General features: G+C 43.8%; 1 protein-coding gene across 2 annotated transcripts in view; it reads right to left on the bottom strand.

Annotated features, from left to right (window-relative positions):
- PPP4R3A (protein phosphatase 4 regulatory subunit 3A) overlaps window positions 1-17,231 on the bottom strand; it is a 45,290-nt gene extending 28,059 nt beyond the window's left edge. For both annotated transcript variants that reach the window (XM_038755437.1, XM_038755473.1), the window contains exon 1: window positions 16,774-17,231. In XM_038755437.1, coding sequence (XP_038611365.1) covers window positions 16,774-16,915 — 142 coding nt within the window. In that variant the 5' untranslated portion in view covers window positions 16,916-17,231. The remainder of the gene's footprint in view (window positions 1-16,773) is intronic.
- Between the last annotated feature and the right edge of the window lie 2,080 nt (window positions 17,232-19,311).

Genomic DNA, 19,311 nt, shown 5'->3' with positions numbered 1-19,311 from the left:
TCCATATGTAAAGTAAAAATACTATTTGGTACCTCATAAACTCATTTAAAAATTCAAAACAATACAAATAGTACTTTCAGTTCCTCATACAGAAGTTACAATATTAGCAATACAAATCATTCCATTTTTCCTGGTGTACTAATTTTTCTTTCTACTTTATTTTTCTATTTCTGCATGAGGAAAAAAATGTGAAACAATTCTGTTTCTTTTTTATAGTAGTTATCCTATAATTCAGAGGTTGGGCTCAAGAACAAGTTTAGGTTTTGGGAATATTGTATAACAGTAAGAACCGATTCAATGAAAATTAATGGGTTAGACAGTAGTTTGACCATAACAACCATTTAGCAGACCCTTAACCACTCATTGTTATTTTGTTAATTAAATACTGTTAAATCGCGAAAACACCAAGTACTGTAAGGCGTAGCAGGGGCCTCCACTTCCTCTCCTCCTTGATCCCCTCCAATCTGGCTTCTGCTCCCTTCACTTCCTCCCTCTCTAAGGTCACCAATGATCTCTTTCTTGACAAATCCAATTGCCTCAACTCCATCCTAATCCTCCTCCACCTGAGCTGCCTTGAACACTGTGGAACCCCCTTCTCCTGGGAACATTACCTAACCTCAGCCTCACTGACACCGTCCTCTCCTGGTTCTCCTCCTATCTCTCTGGCAGCCTCTTCTCATCCCTTTCACAGGCTCCTCTTCTGCCTCCCACCCCTAAACTGTGAGAGTCCCTCAGGGCTCACTTCTGGGTCCCCTGCTATTCTCCACTTGCACCCACTCCCTCAGAGAACTCATTCACTCCCATGGCTTCAACGACCATCCCTATATAGCTGGTTCCCATATCTACATCTCCAGCCCTCATCTTTCTCCTTTTCTGCAGTCTTGTATTTCCTCCTGCCTTCAGTACATCTCAACTTGGATCTCTCACCAACAGCTCAAATTTAACAACCAAACCAGAGCTCATATTTCCACCCAAATCCTATCCTCCCCTGACTTTCCCAACACTGTAGATGAAACCACTATCCTCCCTGATTCATAAACCCATAACCTTGGCAATACCCGATGCATCTCCCTCATTAAACCCACAAAGTCTGTCATCACATCTTGTCAGTCAGTTCAGCCTTTGTTCCTCTCCAAATCAACTGCTACCACACTGATCCACACATTATCCTTGCCTACTGCATCAGCCTCCTTGCTGATTTCCTTCCTCCTGTGTCTCCCCACTTCAGTCCACACTTCACTGCCCAGATCACTTTTTTGAAAAAAAGGTTCAATCCACATCTCCCCACTCCTTAAGAACCACTATCGGCTGCCCATCCTCTTCTATATCAAAACAGAAGTGCCCTATCATTGTCCTTAAAGAACTCAATCACCTTGCCAACTCCTATCTCAACTCACTGATTTCCTAACTTTACACAATCCGCTCACTTGGCTCCTCAAATGCCAACATACTCACTATACCTCCATCTCATCTATCTCGCCACTGGCCCCTAGCCCACGTCTTGTCTCTGGCCTGGATCTCCCTACCCCTTCAAATCCAAAAGACCAACAGTCCACTATCTCACCCCAATGCTTATATGCAGCTGTTTGACAGCTTTATTAAGGCTCACAGTAGGCTTGGCCAACGGCTCTGAAATGGCCCCTCCAAATTGCTTTTTGTGATGGGTAGTAATCTATTTTAAGGCACCATTATGGAGATTTCAGTTCCAAGTATCTGACAAAGTTGTGACTTAAAATACAGGATTCAGCAACCTAGGCAGCAGGTCAGATGGCCATTTCTCCACCTGGGACATCCGGCCCAAGACCATCCCATCCAGCGCTTAGAACAGTGCTTGGCACAAATACCATCATCATCCCAGTCTCACATGAGCAATCACGTGTGCTCCAACACCTTCAGAAGTCCACCCTGTGGACTATATTTCCCAGTGCCTCCTGCTTCCTTCACATACACAACTGCTGAATCAGTAAGACAGCCAACAAGGTTATGGAAGTAGGCTTGGCTCCTCAATTTTAACTAAAATACAGTATGCTATTCCTTAACTAATTCTGGAATGAGATTAACACAAGGATATGCAGGAAGAGCACAGTACCAGGAGTCAGAAAACCCAGGTTCTTGTCCCGGCTCTAAAATTTGACTTGTGAGACTGTGGCAAGCGATAATAATAATTAACAACAATATTTTTGGTATTTATTAAGCGCTTACCATATGTCAAAGGACTTACTAGGCACTGAAGTAGACAGAAGACAATCAAGTCTGACACAATCCCACAAGAGGCTCACACTCTAAATAGGAGGGACATCAGGTGCTTAATCCCCATTTCACAAAAAAGTACTAAAATACCTGATCTCTCTCCATCTTACACAGAGAACCCGGTGGGGACTGCCCTTAATAATTACCATGATTATCATTTATTTGTCAGAGCCATCAATTCTTAATTATTCAAGTTAAATCCCCTTTCCTGTCCCCTTTTCGATCATTCATAGCTCTTTAAGAAGTTCCACCAGAGTCAGGGTCTAGGAAATGAAAGGAAAAACTGAAATCTGTTTTGCTTCTTGGTTTAAATGTGGTTAAAACATTTGAGGCTCACAGTCTATGCCACATTCAGGAAAATTTATACTCATCCCATACAGATATCTTAATATTTTGTCCTATATCATGATCTATTTTTCCAAAACTCATCTGGAGACAGTGACAGTCTAGTCTGTGGTAATCCACTGCTACCAAAATGATTACACCAATTTTGACTCATGGTTTAAGATCTTTGTGGGCAAGGATCATGCCTACCTATTTTAGTGTATTCTCCCAGGCACTTTGTACAGTACTCTGCAAGACTGATAAATAAAAAAAGAAAACAGGCTACTTGTCTTATAGCAAGCATCATAGACTAACCACTCGCAGAGAGAGAATTAATACTCTCTGCTCATTTTACTTTCCTATTATTCATTTATTTTCACATTTTTAACTGTTTCAATTTGTACCTACATACCCTTTCCCCATGTTTAGTACTGCACATATTAAGCATGTTTCTCTACAACTCTAAGGGCAAAAACAGGATAACACCATATTTCTTTGTTCACCAAGACTTAGCATTCAATCATATTTGGAGACTGCTTACTGTGTGCAAAGCACTGTATTAAGCGCTTAAGCACTGTAGACAGTCAAAATGACACTGTTGAGCCTGAGCCATTGCCCTAGGGATCTCTTATTCATTTCATTCATTCAATCGTATTTATTTAGCGCTTACTGTGAGCAGAGCACTGTACTAAGCACTTGGGAAGTACAAGTTGGCAACATTTAGAGACGGTCCCTACCCAACAACGGGCTCACAGTCTAGAAGGGGGAGACAGACAACAAAACATGTGGACAGGTGTCAAGTCATCAGAATAAATAGAAGTAAAGCTAGATAATAATAATAATGGCATTTATTAAGCGCTTACTATGTGCAAAGCACTGTTCTAACTGCTGGGGAGGTTACAAGGTGATCAGTTGTCCCACTGGGGGCTCAGTCAATCCCCATTTTACAGATGAGGTCACTGAGGCACAGAGAAGCAAAGTGACTTGCCCCAAGTCACACAGCTGATAATTGGCGTAGCCAGGACTTGAACCCATGACCACTGACTCCAAAGCCTGTGCTCTTTCCACTGAGCCACGCTGCTTCTCCTAGATGCACATCATTAACAAAATAATCAGAATAGTAAATACATACAAGTAAAATAAATAGAGTAATAAATCTGTACAAACATATATACAGGTGCTGTGGGGAGGGGAAGGAGGTAGGGCGGGAGGGATATCTTCCTACTGCTACCTGCCATAAGCCACTCACACCATTTTCTTGGTAAATTACTGCTCACAGTTCCCCTCCACCAGGAAGCTAAGCACAATTATACAGGGCAGTCCCCAAATCCCACCTCCTCAAGCACACCTTCTCCAACTAATTCCCCACACTTTAAAGCTGTATAAACCCATTAGCCACCTCTATTTTATGACCTTACTTACCCCCATCCTCTATAGGATTTTTAATTATTATTATTAAGGTGTTTGTTAAGCATTTACTATGTGACACACACTGCCCTAAGCACTGGGATGGACAGATGACAATGAGGCCAGCCATAGTCCCTGTTCCTTATGGGGCTCACAATCTAAGGTTTGCATGTTTATTCAACTGAACATTTAATTATTTATATGGAATATTCTGTAATTGTGTTTATATTTGTCTCCTCCTGTAGAGTTTAAGCTCTGAGGGTGGCAAACCTGTCACTTCTTTGATGTGAACTTGCCAGCACTTTATACCGTAGATTGCATCAAGTGGATACTCAATAAATGTTACTACTACTTAACTCCATCTTGACCCCTATTCCTCCTCTTCAATCTTTTAAATACCGTGTTAGTTTGTAAAAAAAATTTATGTTGATTCTACTCGTCATCTCACACAGATTGAAACTCCTTTAAGGAAGGGATGGCATCTGTTCTAGAAAAAAAAAAAGTTTCTAGTGAAGCACCTTCTGGTAAAATTCCGACAGGCATGGTTTAAAGTAGAAAAAGAGAAAGAAAACCTCACAGTGATGTGCCAGATCCCTGCCAAAATGTTACCTGGGAAATAGCATGAAACCTAACTCTCCATGGACTCCCCCTAAAAGTTAATTCTCAGGAATTTTCCCTTTAAAACTACCAGTCATAGGGAAAAATCCCCAAAACTGTTCCCAAGGGAAAATTATCAAGAACTGACTTTAATTTCAGGGAAAAATGCTGGAAAAACTCACTCATCCAGTTTACATAAACCACTGTGGGGGGGGGGGGGGGCGGCTAGGGGAAGGAGAGAAGGTGTCACAATGCAAGGTGATGCTTCCTTGAGCAACAATCTGCAGTAACGCTGTTCCTCCCAGGGCTAGTCAGTGCTGATTTATTTCACCAGTCAAAACAGAAATACTTCCCTCAGATGCTCTTACTTGGCATCTGCATATTGAATTTGATTGATGTCTTATCTCAATAAGGAGCAGCATGGCCAGTGGACAGAGCACAGGCGTGGGAGTCAGAAGGACGTGGGTTCTAGTCCCAGCTCTGCCACTTATCTGCTGTGTGACCATGGGCAAGTCATTTCACTGCTCTATGCCTCAGCTACTCATCTATAAAATGGGGATTAAGACTGTGAGCCCCATGTGGGACACAGACTGTGTCCGAACTGATTTATCTTTACCCAGTGCTTAGAACACTGGCTGGCACATATTAAGTGCTTAAATACCATTAAAAAACCCCTGCCTATCACCCACTTGCCTATTATTTGCCCACCTTAACTACTCCCTTGTAACCAATGAGTAAATAAATGGATTTGTCAAACCTGGGCTTTGTCAGGTACTTTGATTGCCTTCTTCATTCACCAACAAATACTTTTCCTTCTGCCCACAAAGTAATTCTGCGGAACTACCCTGGTGTTGTCAGCAGAGGTGAAATGAGGCAAAAAAAATGCACTTAAAAAAACCTGGGAACCCCATTTAATTCCAGATTAAAGACCTGCTCTTCTTGTTTACAGTTGTCACCTGCAAGTCTGGATTAAATGGACAGTCTCGGCTGGATGACAGCTTTAATATCCTTCAGAATGAAAGCGAAGAAAAAAGTTCTCAGCTTTGAGAAAACTGAGGAAGAAAAATAAATATTTAAATTGCTTCGTTCCTGTAAATATTTAAGCAAGACGCCTTGAATGAATTTTTATTCACTAGGATGGATGCAATGCAGGGGCACATCTTAAACATGTACAAAGATTTGAAAAAGGCAAGTGAAAGTATGTATTCTCTATTTTTGAAGCATATTTTTTTCCTACAGGATAGGGCAGCTGAATTTTACTTTAAGCGCTTAGTACAGTGCTCTGTACACAGTAAGCGCTCAATAAATACGACAATGAATGAAAGGCCTCAATTTGACTATTTTAATATTACCATCTTAAATATAGAAAGGAGAAAATGTAATCAGGACCAGGTCAACACCCAGTTGTTCCTAAATAAAGCTTTGGATACAAGGAATAGATAAAATACCTTCTGTGCCTAGCCTTTTTCTCAGCGTATCTTACTATTGAGAAAAATTAACAACTACATGTGGAGATGGCAAACTATTTTTAACATCAAGATTCTAAAGTTGCTTGCTTTTATTATTTTCTGTTATATTTTGTACTTCCCCAATTGCTTATCACACACAGAAAGCCCTCAATAAATACAACTGACTGATAGATTGTGCGCCCCATGTAGGACAGGGACTGTGTCTAACTTGATAAATTTGTCTCTACCTAAGCACTTAGAACAGTGTTTGACACAAAGTGCTTGACAAATAACCATAATTAATAGTATTATCTAGGCACTAAACTTGTATTTTTACCAAGGACATTACCCAGTAATCTCACAAACTATAGAAACAGTGTGGCCCAGTGGAAAGAGCAGGGGCTTGGGAGTCAGGAACTGGGTTCTAATCCCAGCTTTGCCACTTATCTGCTGTGAAACACTAGGCAAATCACTTAACTTCTCTGTACTCCAGTTCCCTCACTTGTAAAATGAGGATTTAATATCTGCTCTCTCATTCTTGGAAGGTGTCTGCACACAGTAAGCACTCAATAAATACGACTGAATGAGTGAATGTGAACCATGGTTGGAGCAGGGAGTGCATTCGACCTTAATACCTTGCATCCAACTCATCGCTTTGTACAGTGGCTTGGCACATAGTAAGTTCTTAACAAATACCAGAATTATTATTATTGTTACATGCTTCATGGTGACAGCTGTTTTCACCCTTAAGTACAGCCAGCTAGGCAAATTCTTGATTTTCCAGCTCAGGAAAACCAGAAAATTAGGAAGTATGGAGAAGTTCCACTCATAAGACAATAATAATGATAATGGTATTTAAGTGCTTCCTATGTGCTAGGCACTGGGGTAGATGGGTTGGAAGTTTTTCTGCTGGGGCATTGGCCCACCAGAGCTGAGGCGTTTCCAACCTATACTTTGTGGCTCCCGAGGAAAGGTTGGTGGGGTCAGCTCAGGTACGCCAACCCAAACAAGCAACCGCGGTAGCCCGTCACACTGAAAATCTGCCCTTCTTCACTGTGACAGGATCAGCTCTTGACAGGGCAGGGTAAGGCATCCCCCCCTTCAGGGTTCGCCACCACTAGTCAAGCAAAGGCCTGGAATCGCTCACCTAAGGCACACTGTGACTGGCTTCCCCATACCTTCATTACAGGAAGGGCAAAGGTAACCCAAAACATGGATATGTGTGTGTGTGCGCACATACACACATACATGCAAACACACACAATTTATATTAATGCCTGTCTCACCCTTTAGGCTGTAAGCTTACTGTGGGCAGGGAATGTGTTTGTTTATTGTGAAGCAGCATGGTGTAGTGGATAGAGCAAAGGCCTAGGAGTCAGAAGGTCGTGAGAACTAACCCCAGCTCTGCCACTTGTCTGCTGTGTGACTTTGGGCAAGTCACTTCACTGTATTCACTGTATCTTGTACTTCCCAAGCGCTTAGTACAGTGCTCTGCACACAGTAAGCACTCAATAAATACGACTGAATGAATGCATCTCGGTTACCTCATGTGGATCAGGGACTGTGTCTGACCCGATTTGCTTGTATCCACCCTGGAGCTTAATGCGGGCAGCGCCTGGCACAAAAACTCTTAACAAGTATCACCATTAGAGTAGCAGCATGGCATAGTGCATAGAGCACACACCTGGGAATCAGAAGGTCATAGCTCCTAATCCCTGCTCCCCCACTTGTCTGCTGTGTGACCTTGGGCAAGTCACCTCACTTCTCTGTGCCTCAGTTACCTCATCTGTAAAATGAGAACAGACCATACCAACCAGATTTGCTTGTATTCACCCCACTGCTTAGAACAGTGCATGGAACAAGGTAAGCACTAAACAAATAGCATGATTATTATTATTACTAATAATCACGCTATTTGTTTGTACTCTCCAAAGAGCTTAGTAAGCTCCACTTTTCCATAGAAGCAGCATGGCTTAATGGAAAGAACAAGGGCTCGGGAGTCAGAGGTTATGGGTTCTAATCCCAGCTCCACCATCATCAATCGTATTTATTGAGCGCTTACTGTGTGCAGAGCACTGTACTAAGCGCTTAGCTAAGCTCCACCACTTGTCTGAATGACCTTGGGCAAGCCACAACTTCTCTGTGCCTTAGTTACCTCATCTGTAAAATGGGGATTAAGACTATGAGCCCCATATGGGACAACCTGATTACCTTGTACTTACCCCAGCACTTAGAACAGTGCTTGGCAAATAGCACTTAACAAATACCATCATTATTATTAGTAGTAGTAGTAGTAGACTGTGAGCCCATTGTTGGGTGGGGACTGTCGCTATATGTTGCCGACTTGTACTTCAAGTACCTAGTACAGTGCTCTACACACAGTAAGTGCTCAATAAATACGACTGAATGAATGAATGATAGTACAGTGCTCTGCACACAATAAGCACTCAAATACTGTCAAATGCGCACACACACACATATGTAAATATGTATATCAGGAGTTTACTGTACTTTGAGAGTTGTGCTGATTTAAATGATTAAGAACAAATCTCACTGTGAAATCACTCCAGAGAGATGAGGGATTTCAGAGAATTCCTTGATAACAAAATGCTTTTGCTTACTCAATACGCAGAACTGCGCATGTCTAAGAACTCTACTGTACTGTTCTCTCCCAAGTGTGTAATGCCACTGATTTGACTGACTGGCCTAATACAAAGCATGTCTCCAGTTTCAGCGTAGGGGGGTTGATGTTGCTTTGTCTCACACACCACAAATCCTGTCACTCAACACTTTTAAGAATACTGCAGGAGTGAACAAGTTTTGCCAAAACCCCAAATATATCCATATAACGCTTATCATAATAAAGACGTATTTTTCAAAGTTTGCAATTAAGTTGAACAGCTCAAGAGCCTCTTCAAAAAAATTTTTTTTTGAAGATTCTGTTTAAACTGGTAGATTTCTGTTGGGACAAAATGAATCAATTACTCAGTTTCGATACGAACTCAGACCAAACAAAATAACTTGGAAAAATCTAGTACTTTCAACTACAGAACGCAGCTGAACAATCACAACCTTTAAAGACAGACAGAAGTGATAATTATCAATCTACTTTGTTTCTTTCCCCTTAACCCGATGCCTGGAAAATGCTCACCCAAATGGCAAGGGGCCAGAAAAGGTGTACCCCTCCATTTCCATGGATTGACCAACAAAGCCAGGGACTCTCTCCCCAAGACACCCACCCCCATGGATGTAGGCTCACTGTCGGCAGCATCACCCTCAAATCAAAGCACAACTCTACATCTCCAATTTAAAACTTACCTGGCACCCATTCAAAATGTGGATGTACTGGCTTACTTAGATGCTATGAATCCACTTACTTTCTTGTTATAAACAGATACACAATTCATTGTACATTGCCTTTGAATAAAGGAGGATTTTCACATTTTAAATCAACAGTGTTACCAAAGGCTTCAATTCAGGAAATTTCACAGATAGCGCTTACACTGACCTACAGTGAAAACGAAGTAATGTTTTCCCTTCAAATTACCTCTTTTTCTAAAATGGTATTTGTTAAGCTCTTACTATGTCCCAGGCACTGTGCTAAGCACTGAGGTAGATATGGGCTAATCTGATTGGACACAGTTCATGTCCCACATAGGGCCCAGTCTTAATCCCCATTTTGCAGCTGAGGTAATTGAAGCAAAGAGAAATTAAGTGATTTGCCCAAGGTCACAAACCAGACAAGTGGTGGAGGCACGATTAGAACCCAGGTCCTCTCTCAATCCCATGCTCTACTCATTAAATCAGGCTGCTTCTCTAGAATTTAAAACTAAGTTGTGCTCATTTTTAAATATTGAACTTTAAATATACCTTAGTCACAAAGATATATAAATCCAGAAAAGGATAGCACATAAGCAAACCTTTGCAGGAAGTTTCTCTGATGAACATTACGAATGTCCACAAAATACTGACAAAAAGAAACTAACTCCGTATCACTGTATGTTCCCAATGAGGCCAAGACATAAAGAGCACAAATCCTCCTCCCCCACCCCACTTTGGAAGGTCTGTAAAAGCAGTTCTTTGGAATTGGGTGGGGCAGAGAGATTGAAAGCTCTTGCAGATCATTTCCTTACTCGTTTGACATCTTTGTCATGTACAACCTTTGTAGCCCTTTCAAAGTGAGGGGTGTTTCAAGCTCAGTCGCTGGCAAATGCCCAGAATTGCCTGCATATAAACCCACTGCTACTACCTTGCTAGCACTGGATGTTGTCGATGTCACGTCAGCGGTATAAACCATAACAAATAAAATCATAAAAACAAACACGAATATAGAAAAAGCACTGCTACTTAGACTAGGCACCCCACGAGGGACGTGATTATCTTGTGTCTCCGCCAGTGCTTAGTATAATTTAAGTGCTTACCAAGTGTCACAATCATTAAATTAGCATATTAGAGACCTACTGGTGTGCCTTCGGCCCTAAGAGCTCAGAATACCCAATCACACAGGGGGAATGAACTTGTAAGGCGTGCGAAATAGGAACCAATTTTACAGATGGGCAAAGCGAGCCCCGGAGAGGCTGCCAAATGACCCTCTCAAGGTCATCCCGGTAAACGAGCCATAAAAGGGGACATCCTGACACCCAGTCATTTACTCCCCGCACATGCTAGATCATGTGGGGCATGTCACTGGGACAGGAGGCCCAAACTGCGTGACACTGCACAGGCTAAATCTGAAAGTGAAGCAGAAGCAACCAGCGTGGCCTAGTGGAAAGAGTCCGGGCCTGGGAGTCGGAAGGACCTGGGCTCTAATTCATCATCATCATCAATCGTATTTATTGAGCGCTTACTGTGTGCAGAGCACTGTACTAAGCGCTTGGGAAGTACAAGTTGGCAACATATAGAGACAGTCCCTACCCAACAGTGGGCTCACAGTCTAAAAGGGGGAGACAGAGAACAAAACCAAACATACTAACAAAATAAAATAGAATAGATATGTACAAGTAAAATAGAGTAATAAATATGTACAAACATATATAAATATATACAGGTGCTGTGGGGAAGGGAAGGAGGTAAGATGGGGGGGATGGAGAGGGGGACGAGGGGGAGAGGAAGGAAGGGGCTCAGTCTGAGCCCCTAATTCTGAGCTCCGCCCCGTCTCTGTTTTGTGTGTGACGTTGGGCAAGTCGGTTCCGTTCTCCGGGCCTCAGTCACGTCATCCGTAAAATGGGGATTAAGACTGGGAGCCCGATGTGGGACAGGGACTGCGTCCAACCTGATTAGCTGGTATTTTACCCTAGCGCCTAGTACAGTTCCTGGCAAGTAATACATGCTAAACAATACCACTGAAAAAGTAATAAGTGCTTAACAACATTGAAAAAAAAAAAGGGGGTGGTGGTGCAGTGTGGATCCGGGAAGTAAGAAAAGGCAAGTGGCTCTTTGAGGCGAATGATGAAGGGGCACGTGGCCCACCATGCGGCGTGGCTTGGTGGCAAGAGCACGGGCCTGGGAGTCAAAGGTCATGGGCTCTAATCCCGGCTCCGCCACTGTCTGCTGCGTGACCTTGGGCAAGTCACTTCACCTCTCTGGGCCTCAGTTACCTCATCTGTAAAATGGGGAGAAAGACTGCGAGCCCCACGTAAGACAACCTAATTTACCTTGTATCTACTCTGGTGCTTAGAACAGTAATTGGCGCGTAGTAGGCATTTAACAAATACCATCATCATTATTATCGTTTAGTGGAAAGAGCAAGGGCTTGGGGCTCAGCGGTCATGGGTTCTCTGTGCCTCAATTACCTCATCTGTAAAATGGGGATGAAGACTGCAAGCCCCACATGAGACAACCTAATTACCTCGTATCTACCACGGCGCTTAGAACAGTGCTTGGCAGGTTGTAAGCGCTTAACAAATGCCATCATCATTATTATTCAGTGGAAAAAGTGGACCTTGGGACTCTGAGGTCATGGGTTATCTGGGCCTCAGTTACCTCATCTGTAAAATGGGGAGGAAGACAGAGAGCCCCACGTGGGACAACCTAATTACCTTGTATCCACCCCGGTACTTACAACAATGCTTGGCACATCGTATGCACTTAACAAGCACCATTATCATATTACTATGGAGTGAAAAAATGCACAGGCTTGGGACGGTCATGGGTTCTCTGGGCCTTAGTTGCCTCATCTGTAAAATGGGGATAATAATGATGGCATTTATTAAGCACTTACTATGTGCAAAGCACCGTTCTAACCGCTGGGGAGGTAACAAGGTGATCAGGTTGTCCCATGGGGGGCTCACAGTCTTCAACCCCATTTTACAGATGAGGTAACTGAGAAGTGAAGTGACTTGCCCAAAGTCACACAAAGTCACACAGCAGACAACTGGCAAAGTCGGGATTTGAACCCGTGACCTCTGACTCCAAAGCCCGAGCTCTTTCCACTGAGCCACGCTGCTGCTCTAAGCCTGTGAGATGTGGTATAACTAATTAACCTAATTAACCCTGTATCCACCCCGGAGCTTAGAACGGCGCCTTTTTTTTAAACGGCATTTATTAAGCTCTTACTATGTGCAAAGCACTGTTCTAAGTGCTGGGGAGGTTACAAGGTGATCATGGTTGTCCCACGGAGGGCTCACAGTCTTCATCCCCATTTTACAGATCAAAGTCACACATCTGACAATTGGCAGAGCCAGGATCCGAACCCATGACCTCTCCGTCTCTATATGTTGCCAGCTTGTACTTCCCAAGTGCTTAGTACAGTGCTCTGCACACAGGAAGCGCTCAATAAATATGACAATGAATGAATGACTCCAAAGCTGGGGCTCTTTCCACTGAGCCACGCTGCTTCTCCTAAGCAGCGCGTGGCACATAGTGTGTAACCAATGCCATTATTATTATGTTGCCATGCTTGTATGTATTTATTGCTGTATTTATTTTATTTGTACATATTTATTCTATTTATTTTGTTAGTATGTTTTGTTGTCTGTCTTCCCCCTTCTAGACTGTGAGTCCGCTGTTGGGTAGGGACTGTCTATATATGTTGCCAACTTGTACTTCCCAAGCGCTTAGTACGATGCTCTGCACACAGTATGCGCTCAATAAATAGGATTGAATGAATGAACTTGTACTTCCCAAGCGCTTAGTAATAGTGCTCTGCACACAGTAAGCACTCAATAAATACGATTGGATGAACTTGTACTCCCCAAGCGTTTAGTACAGTGCTGTGCACACAGTAAGCGCTCATTAAATACGACTGAATGAATGACCTTGTACTTCCCAAGCGCTTAGTACAGTGCTGTGCACACAGCAAGCGCTCATTAAATACGACTGAACGAACTTGTACTTCCCAAGCGCTTAGTACAGTGCTGTGCACACGGTAAGCGCTCAATACGATTGAATGAATAAACTTGTACTTCCCAAGCGCTTAGTACAGTGCTGTGCACACAGCAAGCGCTCAATACGATTGAATGAATGAACTTGTACTCTCCAAGCGCTTAGTACAGTGCTGTGCACACGGTAAGCGCTCAATACGATTGAATCAATCAATCGTATTTATTGAGCACTTACTGTGTGCAGAGCACCGTACTAAGCGCTTGGGAAGTACAAGTTGGCAACATATAGAGACAGTCCCTACCTACCCAACAGCGAGCTCATAGTCTAAAAGGGGGAGACAGAAAACAAAACCAAATATACTAACAAAATAAAATAAATAGAATAGATATGTACAAGTAAAATAAATAAATAGAATTGAATGAATAAACTTGTACTTCCCTAGCGCTTAGTACGGTGCTGTACACACAGTAAGCACCCAATAAATACGACTGAATGAACTTGTACTTCCCAAGCGCTTAGTACGGTGCTGTGCACACGGTAAGCGCTCAATACGATTGAATGAATGAACTTGTACTCCCCAAGCGCTTAGTACAGTGCTGCGCACACGAAAGCGATCAATAAATACGATTGAATCAATGCACTTGTACCTCCCAAGCGCTTAGTACAGTACTGTGCCCACAGTAATGGCTCAATAAATACGACTGAATGAATAAATTTGTACTTCCCAAGCGCTTAGTACGGTGCTGCGCACACAGCAAGCGGTCAATACGATTGAATGAATGAATGAACTTGTACTCCCCAAGCGCTTAGTACGGTGCTATGCACACGGAAGCGCTCAATAAATACGATTGAATGAACTTGTACTTCCCAAGCGCATAGTACAGTACTGTGTCCACAGTAATGGCTCAATAAATACGACTGAATAAATAAATTTGTACTTCCCAAGCGCTTAGTACGGTGCTGTGCACACGGTAAGCGCTCAATAAATACGATTGAATGAATAAGGCTGTATTTCCCAAGCGCTTAGTACGGTGCTATGCACACGGAAGCGCTCAATAAATACGATTGAATGAATGAACTCGTACCTCCCAAGCGCTTAGTACAGTACTGCGCAACCAGTAAGCGCTCAGTACGATTGAATGAATGAAGTTGTACTCTCCAAGCGCTTAGTACAGTGCTGCGCACACGGAAGCGCTCAATAAATACGACTGAATGAATGCACTTGTACCTCCCAAGCGCTTAGTACAGTACTGCGCACCAGTAAGCGCTCAATACGATTGAATGAATGAAGCTGTACTCTCCAAGCGCTTAGTACAGTGCTGCGCACACGGAAGCGCTCAATAAATACGATTGAATGAACTCGTACTTCCCAAGCGCTTAGTACAGTACTGCGCACACGGAAGCGCTCAATAAATACGATAGCGTGAATGCACTCGTACTTCCCAAGCGCTTAGTACAGTACTGTGCCCACAGTAATGGCTCAATACGACTGAATGAATAAATTTGTACTTCCCAAGCGCTTAGTACGGTGCTGCGCACCCAGTAAGCGCTCAATACGATTGAATGAATGAATGAAGTTGCACTCTCCAAGCGCTTAGTGCAGTGCTGCGCACACGGAAGCGCTCAATAAATACGACTGAATGAATGAACTTGTACTCTCCAAGCGCTTAGTACAGTACTGCGCACCCAGTAAGCGCTCAATAAATACGACTGAATGAATAAATTTGTACTTCCCAAGCGCTTACTACGGTGCTGCGCACCCAGTAAGCGCTCAATACGATTGAATGAATGAATGAAGTTGCACTCTCCAAGCGCTTAGTACAGTGCTGCGCACACGGAAGCGCTCAATAAATACGATTGAATGAATGAAGTTGTACCTCCCAAGCGCTTAGTACAGTACTGCGCACCCAGTAAGCGCTCAATAAATACGACTGAATAAATTTGTACTTCCCAAGCGCTTAGTACGGTGCTGTGCACACGGTAAGCGCTCAATAAATACGATTGAATGAATAAGGCTGTACTTCCCAAGCGATTAGTACAGTGCTGCCCACACGGAAGCGCTCAATAAATACGATAGAGTGAATGAACTCGTACTTCCCAAGCGCTTAGTACTATACTGTGCCCACAGTAATGGCTCAATAAATACGACTGAATGAATAAATTTGTACTTCCCAAGCGCTTAGTACGGTGCTGCGCACCCAGTAAGCGCTCAATACGATTGAATGAATGAATGAAGTTGCACTCTCCAAGCGCTTAGTACAGTGCTGCGCACACGGAAGCGCTCAATAAATACGACTGAATGAATGAACTTGTACTCTCCAAGCGCTTAGTACGGTACTGCGCACCCAGTAAGCGCTCAATACGATTGAAGTTGTACTCTCCAAGCGCTTAGTACAGTGCTGCGCACACGGTAAGCGCTCAATAAATACGACTGAATGAATGAACTTGTACTCTCCAAGCGCTTAGTACAGTACTGCGCACCCAGTAAGCGCTCAATAAATACGACTGAATGAATAAATTTGTACTTCCCAAGCGCTTAGTACGGTGCTGCGCACCCAGTAAGCGCTCAATACGATTGAATGAATGAATGAAGTTGCACTCTCCAAGCGCTTAGTACAGTGCTGCGCACACGGAAGCGCTCAATAAATACGACTGAATGAATGAACTTGTACTCTCCAAGCGCTTAGTACAGTACTGCGCACCCAGTAAGCGCTCAATAAATACGACTGAATAAATTTGTACTTCCCAAGCGCTTAGTACGGTGCTGCGCACACAGCAAGCGCTCAATAGGATTGATTGAATGAAGTTGTACTCTCCAAGCGCTTAGTACAGTGCTGCGCACACGGTAAGCGCTCAATAAATACGACTGAATGAATGAACTTGTACTCCCCAAGCGCTTAGTACAGTACTGCGCACCCAGTAAGCGCTCAATAAATACGACTGAATGAATAAACTTGTACTTCCCAAGCGCTTAGTACGGTGCTGCGCACACAGCAAGCGCTCAATAGGATTGATTGAATGAAGTTGTACTCTCCAAGCGCTTAGTACAGTGCTGCGCACACGGAAGCGCTCAATAAATACGATTGAATGAATGAAGTTGTACTCCCCAAGCGCTTAGTACAGTACTGCGCACCCAGTAAGCGCTCAATAAATACGACTGAATGAATAAATTTGTACTTCCCAAGCGCTTAGTACGGTGCTGCGCACACAGCAAGCGCTCAATAGGATTGATTGAATGAAGTTGTACTCCCCAAGCGCTTAGTACAGTGCTGCGCACACGGAAGCGCTCAATAAATACGATTGAATGAATGAAGTTGTACTCCCCAAGCGCTTAGTACAGTGCTGCGCACCCGGTAAGCGCTCAATAAATACGATTAAACGGATGAGAGAGTATTATTATTGTGGTTGAGGGGGCCTCGCTCACCGTCGCTCTCGGCGCGGACGAGCAGGGACATGCCCTTCAGCCTGTCCACGTAGCCCGAGGACACATGGCCGGTGCCCCGGTCATCCCACTGGCGGTCCTCGTTCAGCGTGTACACCTTCACCCGCCGCCGGGTGTCCGTCATCCTGCCGCCCGGCGGGGGCCGAAGGCCGCCAACACAACAACCGCCGCGGCCTCCTCGTCGTGGGCTCTCAGTCCCCCCGCCGCCGCCGCCGCCGCCGTCGTCGTCGTCGTCGTCGGCCCGGGCCTCCCGCCCTCCTCATGGCCCGGCCTGGCGGGTCCCCATTGTCCGGCCCCGAAGCCGCTTCCCGCCTCCTCCTCCTTCTCCTCAGGCCGCCGCCATGTTCTCCTCCTTCCTCCCGCTCCGCTCGGGCCGCGGCGCCTCACGGCCGGCGCCGCCCTTCTCCCTCACACAGCCGAAGCGGCCGCCATCTTGGTTGCTCCGCACTAACGGCGCGCGGGGTCTCCCCGGCTGCGGCGGCAGGGGGCCATTTAAAGAGACAGGACCCTTCGCGGCGCGTGACCCCCCCCGGGGTGCGCATGCGCGCTCCGCAGGCCTCCGGACCGGTTAGAGCCGGACTTCCGCTCGCTTTCGGAGTCATTCGATCAGTCGTATTTATTCATTCATTCATCATCATCATAATCAATCATATTTATTGAGCGCTTACTATGTGCAGAGCACTGTACTAAGCGCTTGGGAAGTACGAATTGGCAACATATAGAGACGGTCCCTACCCAACAGTGGGCTCACAGTCTAAAAATAATAATGATAGCATTTATCATCATCATCATCAATCGTATTTATTGAGCGCTTACTATGTGCAGAGCACTGTACTAAGCGCTTGGGAAGTCCAAGTTGGCAACATATAGAGACGGTCCCTACCCAACAGTGGGCTCACGGTCTAAAAGGGGGAGACAGAGAACAAAACCAAACAGACTAACAAAATAAAAGGCTATGTGCAAAGCACTGTTCTAAGCGCTGGGGAGGTTACAAGGTGATGAGGTTGTCCCACGGGGGGGGCTCACAGTCTTCATCCCCATTTTACAGATGAGGAAACTGAGGCCCAGAGAAGTGAAGTGACTTGCCCAAGGTCACACAGCTGACAAGTGGCGGAGCCGGGGTTTGAACCCATGACCTCTGACGCCAAAGCCCGGGCTCGTTCCACGGAGCCATGCTGCTTCTCCAATCTCATCATCAATCGTATTTATTGAGCGCTTACTGTGTGCAGATCACTGTACTAAGCGCTTGGGAAGTACAAATTGGCAACATATACAGACGGTCCCTACCCAACAGTGGGCTCACAGTCTAAAAGGGGGAGACAGAGAACAAAACCAAACATACTAACAAAATAAATAAATAAATATCCATAAATAAATAAATAAAATAAGTTCATTCGTTCAATCCTATTTATTGAGCGCCTACTGTGTGCGCAGCACTGTACTAAGCGCTTGGGAAGTACAAATTGGCAACATATAGAGACGGTCCCTACCCAACAGTGGGCTCACAGTCTAAAAGGGGGAGACAGAGAACAAAACCAAACATACTAACAAAATAAAATAAATAAATAAATAAACAAATAAATATAAATAAATAAAATAAATTCATTCGTTCAATCGTATTTATTGAGCGCCTACTGTGTGCGCAGCACTGTACTAAGCGCTTGGGAAGTACAAATTGGCAACATATAGAGACGGTCCCTACCCAACAGTGGGCTCACAGTCTAAAAGGGGGAGACAGAGAACAAAACCAAACATACTAACAAAATAAAATAAATAAATAAATAAACAAATAAATATAAATAAATAAAATAAATTCATTCGTTCAATCGTATTTATTGAGCGCCTACTGTGTGCGCAGCACTGTACTAAGCGCTTGGGAAGTACAAATTGGCAACATATACAGACGGTCCCTACCCAACAGTGGGCTCACAGTCTAAAAGGGGGAGACAGAGAACAAAACCAAACATACTAACAAAATAAAATAAATAAATAAATAAACAAATAAATATAAATAAATAAAATAAATTCATTCGTTCAATCGTATTTATTGAGCGCCTACTGTGTGCGCAGCACTGTACTAAGCGCTTGGGAAGTACAAATTGGCAACATCTAGAGACGGTCCCTACCCAACAGTGGGCTCACAGTCTAAAAGGGGGAGACAGAGAACAAAACCAAACATACTAACAAAATAAAATAAATAAATAAATAAACAAATAAATATAAATAAATAAAATAAATTCATTCATTCAATCGTATTTATTGAGCGCCTACTGTGTGCGCAGCACTGTACTAAGCGCTTGGGAAGTACAAATTGGCAACATCTAGAGACGGTCCCTACCCAACAGTGGGCTCACAGTCTAAAAGGGGGAGACAGAGAACAAAACCAAACGTACTAACAAAATAAAATAAATTAATAAATAAATAAAAATAAATAAATAAAATAAATTCATTCGTTCAATCGTATTTATTGAGCGCCTACTGTGTGCAGAGCACTGTACTAAGCGCTTGGGAAGTACAAAT

This window comes from Tachyglossus aculeatus, chromosome 1 (assembly GCF_015852505.1).
Source record: "Tachyglossus aculeatus isolate mTacAcu1 chromosome 1, mTacAcu1.pri, whole genome shotgun sequence".
In the NCBI taxonomy this organism is placed as follows: domain Eukaryota; kingdom Metazoa; phylum Chordata; class Mammalia; order Monotremata; family Tachyglossidae; genus Tachyglossus; species Tachyglossus aculeatus.
The sequence above is the reverse complement of the archived record's forward strand: the minus strand, read 5'-3'. Positions and strand labels throughout refer to the sequence as shown.